General features: G+C 37.5%; 1 protein-coding gene across 11 annotated transcripts in view; it reads right to left on the minus strand.

Annotated features, from left to right (window-relative positions):
• Positions 1–210: 210 nt before the first annotated feature.
• Positions 211–12,464, minus strand: part of milt (milton) — a 37,728-nt gene continuing 25,474 nt past the window's right edge. For all 11 annotated transcript variants that reach the window (XM_053767756.1, XM_053767844.1, XM_053767774.1 and 8 more), the window contains 10 exons: positions 10,937–11,067; positions 9,496–9,585; positions 7,975–8,189; positions 6,279–6,461; positions 5,272–5,414; positions 4,744–4,899; positions 3,730–3,877; positions 3,109–3,347; positions 2,517–2,687; positions 211–2,271 (listed from right to left, as the gene is read on the minus strand). In XM_053767756.1, coding sequence (XP_053623731.1) covers positions 1,982–2,271; positions 2,517–2,687; positions 3,109–3,347; positions 3,730–3,877; positions 4,744–4,899; positions 5,272–5,414; positions 6,279–6,461; positions 7,975–8,189; positions 9,496–9,585; positions 10,937–11,067 — 1,766 coding nt within the window. In that variant the 3' untranslated portion in view covers positions 211–1,981. The remainder of the gene's footprint in view (positions 2,272–2,516; positions 2,688–3,108; positions 3,348–3,729; positions 3,878–4,743; positions 4,900–5,271; positions 5,415–6,278; positions 6,462–7,974; positions 8,190–9,495; positions 9,586–10,936; positions 11,068–12,464) is intronic.

Consider the following 12,464-nt stretch of genomic DNA (forward strand, 5'->3'; position numbering starts at 1 on the left):
TGACCCGAAGGCGCACAAGTTTTCGAATCTCAGGCCAGCAATTATTGTGTTTTATGTTTAGAGTCCGCATGAAGCTATAGGTTAGACTGGAGCCAGTACCTTTTGAAGAACCCAAGAACTTTTTGATGTTAAGATATTGCTAGAATATCTCGTTCAAAATTTGATATTCAAAAATGTGGTATGTGGAAAGGATGAAAATAATACAAGCAGTCATGATTGAATAAATTATATTTTGATTTACAATCATTACCATTTTGTCGTCAAATCTCAACAAGTTGCCCTTATTCTATACAGATTGTGCCTACCTGACCATAAGTAGATTTTAACATCTGGCAACCTTATCATGCAACATCACCTCACAGCCTAGCAATAACCAAAATAATTTCTCTCCACATGGCAAAACTAAAATTTAATTTCATCTAGAAGCAGCAAAAATCTCCGTTCGAAAACGGGACATAGGAAATAATTAATATCGTACTAAAATATGACTATTATTGTTATTAAGCACTTTACTATAAGATCAAAAACTAGTATATTTAGTATGCATTCAATTATAACTCAATCATAGTAACGAGGCCAGTTGCAAACGACAGATATTCCAATTTTCATTTTACTACAGTTTATACTTGAATTTCCTTGTAAAATTTGTAAAGCACTAGAAACATATCGTTTCATATAACATTGTCTATTATTGACCAATCAGCATTTTAAAATAATTAAATTTTAATAGATGCACGGTTGGAGGAGCCCTCAATCTAACACACTATATTAATACAATATCCGCCGTTTATCGCTGACCTTAACTTCACTGGCATAACAACTATCTAGCACCAATTTGAATAACCTAACGTTGGAATTAAACTATGATGTTCAGGTATATGGGAGACAGTTGCGACCGAACTTTATTTCAATAAAAATCGATATTTCGATTTAATTTCACTTCAATCGTTCATTACTACTTATGCTACGGCATGCACCAGTATTATTTTTATCAGACCTAAAATTAGTAACAAATTTTACCAAAAACAATTCTTGGACGAGATCTCTCATCGCAGATTATATTTACATCATATAATTGAAAACGTCATCAGTATAAATTATACAAATAGCCAATGTCGGACAATTCACTATTCAAATATTAAATTAATTCTCAGTGACCATGTTTACTACTATTCGTTACAGGATATTTAATGATTACATAAATAATTTGTACTCTTCTAAATTAATGGAACATTTACTGATATTTACAATGATACACGATTTACATCATCGCTATATAATAAGAAGCGTGACATTTATTGCGATGACCTTTCATTGTAAATTATTAATCTTCAAAGCAGGCTACATAACTATGAAAGTGTTAAGTCTCACTTTTGATCTACCTATAAATAAAATATTACAACCCTTAAAAATAATACTACAGACTGTTCAACGACGGGACATTTGCAATCATAAAAAAAATACACATAAAATTCAGATTTCAGAGTTGAGATATTGTGACTCTTTTCGATTACAATATAATGTAAGTTATAATCACAATTTATACAGTGCACGTTTGGTCCTCTTGACGGTTCTCTGTACATGCACGAGCGATAAGGAAAAATTGAGCTCTTCAAAAGGAATGTTAACAGAGAAAAGAAAATGCCTGCAGTGAGCCGGGCTATATTCCTTTAGTAAAAGGACACGCTAATATAGCGATCGCTACAGATGGTTCTATCCCGCGGTCAGTCACATAAATGCACATGGCAATTCTCTACAAAAAAAAAATCTACAAAAAATACAAGTCAAAAGACAATAAAATCGATTAATCGCAATCAAAACGTAAAAAATCACTCAGCAGACGCTCATCGGTCACCGAAAAAAAATATCTCAAGGAGTGGCGTCCGCCACCGAATCACAGGGAGCGAAAGGAACATAGCGCCCCGCGCTAATCGACATTACAATAAACCGCTCGAGGAGATCCTCGCTTGACGAGGTTTCCTTAGAGGAGGCCGCCTTTCCGTCCGAAAAGAAGGCTGAGCGTTCCGAGGGGAGAGGAGTGCGTCGGGGCGGCGGGGGGCGGGGCGCCCGGCTCCACAGTGCCGAGGTCGGCGCGGGGGCGCGGGGCGCGCGCGCGGGGGCGGCGTCCGGCCGCGGGGGCGTCCAGGGCGCCCTGGCCGGGCTGCGCGGGCACCCCCAGCGGGGGCTCCGCGTCGCGCTCGGCCGCCGCCGGCGACCGCAGTGTGCGCTTCAGGCACGTCAGCTGCTCCATGGGGCTGCGGTGCATCAGACCTGACAACAAGGAACGACAATTTTAAATGTGTCCGAAGGAAAAGTTCAAATTTGGGTAGTGGGTGATTCTCAGAGCGTTTCGACCGCTGCGGCCGCGATTTTTTGCATCTGCCTCAAAACTAGTCGAGCGAAATTATTTATACTTCTATCTAAAAATAAAAATACTTAAACTATTGCTTGACGCGCGACTATGACAGGAAATTCCTTAAATATTATATTTGAAGTTCATATAAGCAGTATATTACCTGTGTAGAGCGAGCCGGGCGTCTGCAGAGCGATGGGCGCGGCGGCGCCGTCGGCGGCGGGCGAGGCGAGGTAGCGGCGCCGCAGTATGGAAGTGCCGCTCGCGATCAGCGCGTGCAGCGACGGCGTCTCGCCCGCGCGCGGCGTGCCCGGCGGCGACGGCTCCGGGGAACCTGCAAATGGTCATTGCCGTCACAAAAATTGATGAAAATTTAACACCATTTGAACACAAATTAAAAAAAATATCAAGTGCAAATTCAACTCGCGTAATTTATAATTAATATACGAAATCTTAATTATAAACGCGACGTACAGATTTATGATAAATTGAAATTTCGCATAATATAGAAACAGATTATGTATTATTGTTATTATGTACATAATTATGTATTATTATTATTATGTACATGATTAACTGATTAGTTGTATCATTGCAATACTGAATCGAATGATTTAGATTGATTGATGAACAGTCAGTGTCGTCAGTCTACTTTACAATGTAAAAGCAACCTTAATGTGTGGACGTCACATAATTTCGTCCAAATTGAACAGGTCCTAAATGACGTATGTGAATAAAAAAAATTGAATACAAACCTAACAAGGGACTGTTGGCGGGGGTGGCGGTGGGGGTGAAGTGCGGTCGGGAGGGGGGCGTGCAGAAGGAGTCGCGACGCGACAGCACGGGCGACACGGCGGCGGACGAGCGGCGCGAGGTCCGGCGCGAGCTCCACGCCGTGCCCAGCACGCTGGAAGCGAGGCTGCTCAGCCCGCTGCTGCACACGCTGCTCACCGTCGTGCTCGACAGGCTGCCGTCGTTCGGGTGGAGGACCGTGCTGTAGAAATAAATTATTACAATCGTATTACTAATGGTTAATAGAAAATGAACGTAACTTTTATAGTCGGTCACGAGTAATCAAAAATGTATTATCTAGAGCTTATCCATGATTTGTGGAAGACACTGTAAATAATAAATAAATGAATTCATCAATAGCTGCCATCATGAAAACCGACCAATCCCCATTGGACCTACGAAGTAGGCAATATCCCCCTTATCCACTCATAAGCAAAGTCTCATGCCTGAATAATAGAAACAAATAATTTAAGAGATGACATGGGATAAGAGCATCATTTGTACACTTTGCAAATAAATGAATATGAAGACGTACAATAAAGTAATATAAAGTAATTATAAACAATTGACAAGCGCACACTCACCTATTAGTATAAGTATAGATGTGGCTGGAGTGCGGCATCCGCGGCATGTCGTCGTCCTCCTCCACGTCCGACAGCCGATACACGCGCGCGCCCCCCGCCGCACTCCGCGCCCCGCGCACGCCCACGCCCTCTTGCTGATCTAGGAGGCCTGACGGTAACATATTATACTTAAAATCATACGTGTAAACAAATATATATGGTTTGGATCTTGACTCGTTTATTTTCTACCCTACGACTAACCAAACAGTTCACTGGACTTTGGAAAGAACCCTTGGCATACATTACAAGGTATTACCCTTGTATATTGAAAAATAAGTCCCAATGTCGCGTCTGGCTGTCCGTATGTATGAACGCGATAAACTCAAAAACTACCGATTTTTGTACGATTTTCACCAATAGATAACGTGATTCCTGAAGAAGATTTAGGTGTACAATTTATTACAGTTTTACCCGTGCGAAGCCGGGACGGGCCGCTAGTATATGATAAAGAAAAAAAGGCAAAGTGACAATACACCTTGTCAAATAAAGAAACAAATTTAAATTAATATCAGACCCGAGATTTGAATTTTTTTCCAACCAAACACTCACTTAGCACGCATTCGAAAGGAATTTCTTTCGCGATTCTATAAACAATACATATGATTAAGAATTCAAAATACCTTCCATTGAACACGTGCGACTGAAAAGATTGCTTACACAGAAATAATCAACAATAAGACATGTAATAATCGATTAAGGTTTTGATTTAAAACCTTATTGTTTGTATTAAGAGCGATTAACCGATAAAACAGTTAGGACAAGATTATATTAAGTGCATTATTGAACATTGCAAATATTATTGTAAGGTGGTTCATGAATGCCTCTTCAGCATCATATTGCAACACGTGAGTTTCAAATATACATGAGTAACGAGAATAAAATATTTTTTTTGGAAAAATAATATACAATTTGAGAAAATAGACCAAATATTCACGTTTCAATTTCGTGTCACCATTTTCATAAATTGGGTGTTACCTGACATGGTGGGCTTAGCCAGCTGCGCCCAGGTGTGCAGTGTGAGGGAGCCCTCGAGCGGCTTCACGATCTGCAGCTTGTGCGGCGCCCGCAGCCGCGCCAACCCACCCGCCGCGCCCGCGCCCCACACCGCGCTCTCCTCGCTCGCGTCGCGATCTGTCATATACAAGGAACTGTCTAACCATTTTGCCGGTTGATTTGAAGAGATTCTTATATGGTCCCTTTTGGTCTTACAACTAGCCTTGCATACCATAGTTCTATATTATTCTATTTTTTAAGTTGTAAACTAACTATTGTGTGCGCCGATAAATAAATGAAAATAAACATGGGAAATAAATCATCCTATAAATCATCTACTGTCAGGTCCCATCTTTCGTGGCGCGCATCGTACCACACTGTCGTCGAACAGTTTGCCAAACTTTGGCCGATTCGGTATATATTGTTGGTTTTTCATCGTGATAAACAAAAGCTTTGTTCACGCATTCGCGTCAGCATGTGTCCGAATGTGGAGCTAAGATAAGAACTCACCGGTGTACCGGCGATGTCGCAGCACATGCGAGGCGGCGAGCGAGGCGCGCCGTGAGTTGATCTCCTGCGGCGTGAGGCGACGCAGCGCGGCCGCCAGCTCCGCCGCGCCCGGCGCCCCCGGCACTCCCACGCCGCACCCACCACTGTCAATATCGTACATTTATATTTCTGTGTCATACAAACTAAAAAGATTCTGTAGCCACAACGTACAAACGGAACGTAACCGTTTTACTAGAAAAACATTTTTTTTAAATGTCTAATGAAATGCATGTCCGATTTAAAGACATCCCTGTTGACATCCCCATTTCATTCAATAATATTTTCATATACTCAGACATATTTTCATTCAATAATGAATTTGCAAATGTTCCCAAAATGTTCAAAATATTTTCGTAGAAAGGCAGTAAATTTCGTAAAAGGATTTAAACTGTAATCATTCATATATCCATGTAAATCGTAAGCTCCGATCTCAAATATTTTAATATGTTACGATTCAGTTTAAATGACAGGTTAGATCAGAAAATAGGTATAAAAATAAATTATGATGTCATTTGGACGACACTACAATAACAGTAATGTCTAATATCTTCTTCAAATTTCTGAAATGCGATCCACAAATATATCGCCATCGGAATAAAAAAAATTGGCACCGTTTTGCAAATATATATGTTGCCAATTTTTAAAAAGTGAACATCAGTAAAACTACACGAGTACCACGGTCAACCATGGCCTATAATCGTAAAACACGAATGGGCTTGATATTGAAAAATAAAAATTACCGTATATTCTGGTTAAACAAAGTGTACATTTATCGAATCGAAATCTTAGAAATGAAACCTGCATCTGCAAATATTGCAAGAGAAAATCTCCATATATTTTTATGATGTTGACAAAAAAGTATATACTATTCATCTAGTCAAAAAATGACAATAGGCCTTAATCCACTTCCCATCTGGTAGGCCGCAGTGGTATAAAAACAAGAATCGAATAGCAATTAGAATACTTACGGATACAGGTCATCAGAGTCTGTATCTGAGACATCGTCTAGGAAGGAATCACTGGCCGGTTTGCGAGGAGGCTTGAGATATGCGCCGCCGGATGGCACGTCCACGGTGTCCGAGCCAGTTAGCGACGCGCCCGACCATCGTGACGCGCACTGCACCGTTTCAAACACTTTCTGCATACTTGACCTGAAAAAATTTATGGCGATATTCAACGATATGCGATATTACTTTTATTCTTTTTATTATTAAAATTTATAGCCAGATATAATGCTAACAGCATTATATAAAAATGAACAAATGGTCATTGAATTGCACCCTCCTAGTTTTCATGAGGGTGTAACTAAAGCTATAATTATTAATACATGTATATATAAAACCCGCAAAGTAGTATATAACAATATAATTAGTACAAAAATATATAACTGCATATACCTATAAGGATTACTGATATTCGAATATAATTACAATTTAGATATCGCGCTCTCATTGCGGACGTCCTTATGCATTTAGTGTTTAACCACATGCAAAGTGCGAGTACATTATCATATCATAATGCCAAGCAAAAGTCTAATGTTTCTGGATAAAGTTATCATAAATCTTAGTCCTCGCTAGATCCTTATAAATATTGATCATGTACTATCTTTGTGACATTCATTCCGAAACTGTTTTATAAAAATATACTTGTTACTTCATTGCACGATATAAATTGAAGCTTTAACGAACCGTCTCATGTCACTGAACAAAAATAAAGGACATTTTTAAATAAGAGCAACGAACTCTGATATTTACGTTGATATATGACACTCGTTACGATATATGATGCTCGTAACACAAAGTTGCGGTATTCTTGTACACCGCACAGCTGAGACACAATATATATATAATGCTGAGTAACTCTTCCGAAGGGGCGACCTAAATTCCTTGTAGCAGAAATTATTTGAGATTCACTATATTTTATTTTAAATATCCTTGAATATTGGCATTTGTGTATCAGGAAATACTTCAATCTGTGGCTGCCTTTGTAATAACAAGTAGATTACACTTGTAAGTTTACCCCATGAACGTAATAATCCTTTTAGGTTAATTACATCGCATATCGTACAACTTTTACTAGTGTTTTCAACAATTTGTAAAACTAATTTCATTATTTCCTCATGTTAACTGACTAATGAACGAAAAAAGTGGAATATTTCTTCAGTTATATAACGAACTATACCAAACAAGCTGAAATACGCAACAAAGATAATTATAAAAATAAAATATTCGTCTTGTCGTTCTAGATAATAAATTCCAAGGTCCGGTGTGTCGTCGTGTAGGTTACAGAAAACAATCGGTATTTTACTATAATTTTGACGTATTTCTTAGAGAAGGCTCCAACGCCAGTATTATCTACACACTACGGCTTAACGGCTGAGGAAAAACTTGGACACGGCAACGCTCGAACAAGAGCTCTCTCTTATCCGATTACACGATTAGAGATTACATGCAGGTCACGGACCTCACACTATGCGTATATTGCGACGTTTATGTCGAGGTTTCTACGCCCCTCCGTTATACGAAGCTGATTCTGGGTTCAATTCGTCTATAATCACAAATATTTGTCTGCGGATCTGTGTGTTTTTGCCCGTTTCTGTGTGTGTATCCATCGTACTCGCGACACAACCGTAGTATGTATTGTCCATATACTGAGTGTACTCACTGAGCCAGCGGGTCGCCGATGCCGGAGTCGAGGCTGAGCTCGGAGAACACGGAGGAGTGCATTTCCCGGTGCAGGCTGGCGGGCAGCAGCCCCGCGGCCGCCGCCACGCTGGGCATGAGCCCGCGCACGTTGGCTCCGGGCTCGCCGCGCTTGCGCAGCTGGCGAAGCTGCTCCTGCGCCTCGGCCAAGTGTGCCGCCACTTCCGCATATCGCTCCTGTCATGAACATTTTTAAATAAGCGCTTATTATATAAAAGTACCTAATGTTATAGAGTTTAATAAACAAACGAAGATCAAATAAGTTATATTACGAATTCATTTAATTTAAAACTAAGTTGTTTATTTAATATTCAATGTGAGTAAATGTATGTCAAGGTAGATAAAACATATATTATGTAAATCGACCCAGACACAATGTCTCTGAACCACAGTACTATGCATGTACATCTACATCAGTGGGTTCTTAAATACAAAATATATTATTTTATTAGATCCCTGATTTTCTTTTTCTTTTTTAAGAACATAAAAAAGCTGGCTTGTAATAAACTGGCCTTATTATGTGAACTGTATTTACCGTCCATATCAGTGGAGCATTATCACTGTAAGTGCCTACTTTCTAAATAAATACAGATAACATTCACGTTAATTTGCTCATTTATTTACCCACTATCCCACTTCAAAACCAGAACATTATATTGCAATTATACAGTAATATAATAAGTTAATAACATTGTAATACTCTTCACTTATTGGTTACTAGGTTTTGCCCGTGGCTCGACCCACGGAAAAACTATTTTTTTTTAGGAATGTACCTAAGTTTTGCACCGAATTATATCTATGCAAAATTTCAGGAAATCCATATTTAATTACTAATAAGTCATATATTTAGTGAAGATCTATTAATGAAAAAGAGGCTTAACATCACAACAAGAATAACATGCAGTATGTTACAGCAGATAACAAACTATTAGTACAAATTTCCTGTTCCGCTATACCTTCGTTCATTTTTAATCATGCAACAGATTGTATCGAATGTAAGGACACTTTAGTGAGACAATGAATATTTTTTGCATTCTGATGTATACAAAAACCACTCCTGTGTACAACAAGTTCTCGACTTTTTGTCGGTGTAAGAGTCTAAATACTAAATGACAGGTACATTATTTTTTAACAGTCTGAACAATTGTATGGACAGTCATTGGCGTTTCTCTGGCGTTGGCGTTAAGACTGACAGTATGAAAGATTATATTACTAGTTAATTAATACTTGTAGTCAAGCGAGACTGCGGATTATATAAGACTAGCTGTTACTCAGAGCTTCGCTCCTGTGGATATTATATAGCCTATTTCGAACCGTAGATCCTCGCAATGTATTGGTCAAACTATTTTAGAAATCTGCTAAATAAACACGACGGCTGAGATAACTTATAAGAGATTTAATCCAAATCCATTTTTTTTATGTGCTCATATAGCGGTAACATATATTTTACAAATATTTTCTAATAACACAAACATAAACTTACCTTTGTGTCTGCCAACTCGGCCGCAAGCGCATTTTGGTTTTCTCTAGTTATCTCTAAGATCCGTATCGTATGTTCGTGCTCGGCGGTTAGCTGGGGACAACATGCAAATAATTCAGTGATTTGCATAGCTCACACGCTACCTTGACACGTAACCTCGTTTCAAAAGATATTGTGTGTGATTTTTTAATTACAATTATTAAAAACCTTTTTTGTGTTATCTATGTCAAACAAACTACATAAATACCGCATGTACGGGGCATGAACTTGGCACAACATAATAGGTTAGTATATGGGTATTTAACTTTTTACTTAAAAATTCTGCCGCCGTAAGAAATTCATAACAAAACATAAAATCAGTAAATGTGTCTTTTCAAACGGTAACTAGCGTTAGAATATCATTTGCCACAGATCTCTTGGGACACATTGAAAGTAATAAGGGTGTGAACACTGGCATTGTTTAAATAACTACTAAATGCGTAATAACGCTGTTAATGAACGCACAATACAGTTCGCTACTGTTACGTGCAAGTAGTTGTGACAATTTTACGCAATTCATGTAACATTTCTCACATTGCGGGCACACCACAAAGGAAGCGTAGTGATGGGTAACTATGAAAACAAAGCACCGCATAATTTATAAATTACTTAACTTAAACTTTTTTACAAGCGCTTTTAAACAGTACGTGAGCTAATTTTTGCGTTTTAAATTAGTCTATGCATGTATTCTTCAACGGTATTTATATGTTAGGCAATTAGGCGTTAGACGTAAGGTCAATTCAGTTCAAGAAGTAAATTAACATTTTTTTTCCATTACGGATTAGTGCCTGTTTCCGATATTATTATAAAGAGTGGGCAAATATCAGAACTTAACATCTTAAAAAGAGTAAAATCCAAAGTACAAACAAACTGTAATGGCACTAAGTTTAAACTGCACATCTAACCATATGTTAACAACTTGAAACGATGTTCTTCAAATGATCAAATTTACATTTTTAAATAAAAACTATATACATATATCTATCATGACCGTCACTGCATATTTTACAATTGATTTCACATTTAAAGAAAAAGCAATACAATTGAAACTTGAAATTAGATTTCGAATTATTGTACGAACAAAAAATATGACTATACATATACATGGTTTTCATGTGCCGAAAGCAATAGTTCTACATATTATAATTGCTAAATTTTAATATTTAAGTGAGGCTTAGTGTGTGTCTCCAAATTTACTTTTGAATATTTTCGCAGTGAGACGCCGCCAACTAATTACAGTGCGACAACCATACCGCAAATATTCGATAGTGAAAAGTGAATTGCAAGACCGCACTAGGGCCATTACGATGCAATGATTGAACTAGTATTGTAAAACAAGTAAAATCTTCCGTAGGTAATTAAACTCACGCGCAATATATGAATTAGTATAGTTAGTGTTTGTTACCTGCTGGAAGTTTCGCTCTGTGACCGTGAGCCTCGAGTTGGCGCTGTTGAGTTGGTGCTGAAGATCTGCACTTCGTTGTCTCTCCTCCGACAGTTCATCTCCCAAAATATTAGCCTCGGAATTAGCACTCGCTATAACAAACGAAACTATGTTAGAAATGCAATAATGAAGATTTTACTCCGAGTCGTTTTTCTGACTTAAACTTTCGATATGCTATTAATATAGAATGATACGCGTAACTAACATCATTTCACACTAGTTGCCTCGCAATAAAACATAAGTTGTAATGCTCACAACTGAGATATGGTTGACTAATTGTGACAATTAAACCGTCGACATAAATAACCTAAAACATTACATAGTTGTTATTATTATTATTACTTATACTGAAGAATTTTTTTCCAAAATCAAATTTATTAATTGACTGAATCAGCTGGTATTCAAAGAATAAAGATATTAATAATAAAAGAATGATAAAATAAATGTCAAGTACAGAAACTATTTCTCAACCACCATGGATTCAATATTCCAATAAATTATATGTATTTATTCCAATAAAGATAAACATAATGTAAATGATTAGATATCAAGATATCTGAATAATTGGTGTTTGAAATGTATTTATTATATTTTTTATCTGTGCACGCGTATAGTATGGTCGATGATATCTGATTGATGAACAATTTTATACAAGCGGTAAAAAAAATCTGTTATAAAAATAGGTTTCTTCTGTAAAATATGTATGTTCTCTTTCAACTTCTTCTTTCCAACGATGTGAGAGGGCACGTTGAAACAAGTATGGTCTGACAGGGTGCAAACCTTAGAGAAAACACGCTGCTAGGCCACCTTGCTCCACCATGCCCATTTTTTCATGTTTCTTTCTGTCACTTCTTCTTCTTCGTGCAAGACGATGACAAACATAACACAATATATAATACAACACTAAACTTTTAACAAAACATTACTAATCCATACCCATCTAAACTAATATTACAAATATGAAAGTTTATCTATCTGCGACGTTTTTTGAGCTGAGATGTAATGATGATACCGCTGAGCTGAGTCTACGTAACACATTGCCGTATCATCCACTATTAGCTCATTTTTACTGGAACTTAGATAAAGTTTTCCCGGCTCAAAATGTATGGCCGAAATTATAATTATGATATTTAAAATGTGAGATACCACACATTACTATGTGAGTTATTAATTAGATCAAAAGGATCAGTCTAGTCTCATTTATAAAAAAAGTTGAGATGGCTTGGGCATATAAAAGGGGTGGATGAAAGGGGGAAAGGTATGTTTAAAAATATAATAAAATAGAAAAGTTCATACTGTCAAAACATTACTTTCATACCTGCGTTGGTATGTGTAGGTTTTTTCTTATCTGCACAATAAAGAAATTCATATACTTAGTAATCTATAATATAATATAATACTTAGGAATTTATTTTTAGTGAGGGAAATTACATATAATTCATACATAAAATTTAAAAAATATTACTATTTAGTATAGTTCTTGATTTAC

Source organism: Plodia interpunctella, chromosome 3, assembly GCF_027563975.2.
Source record: "Plodia interpunctella isolate USDA-ARS_2022_Savannah chromosome 3, ilPloInte3.2, whole genome shotgun sequence".
Lineage (NCBI taxonomy): Eukaryota > Metazoa > Arthropoda > Insecta > Lepidoptera > Pyralidae > Plodia > Plodia interpunctella.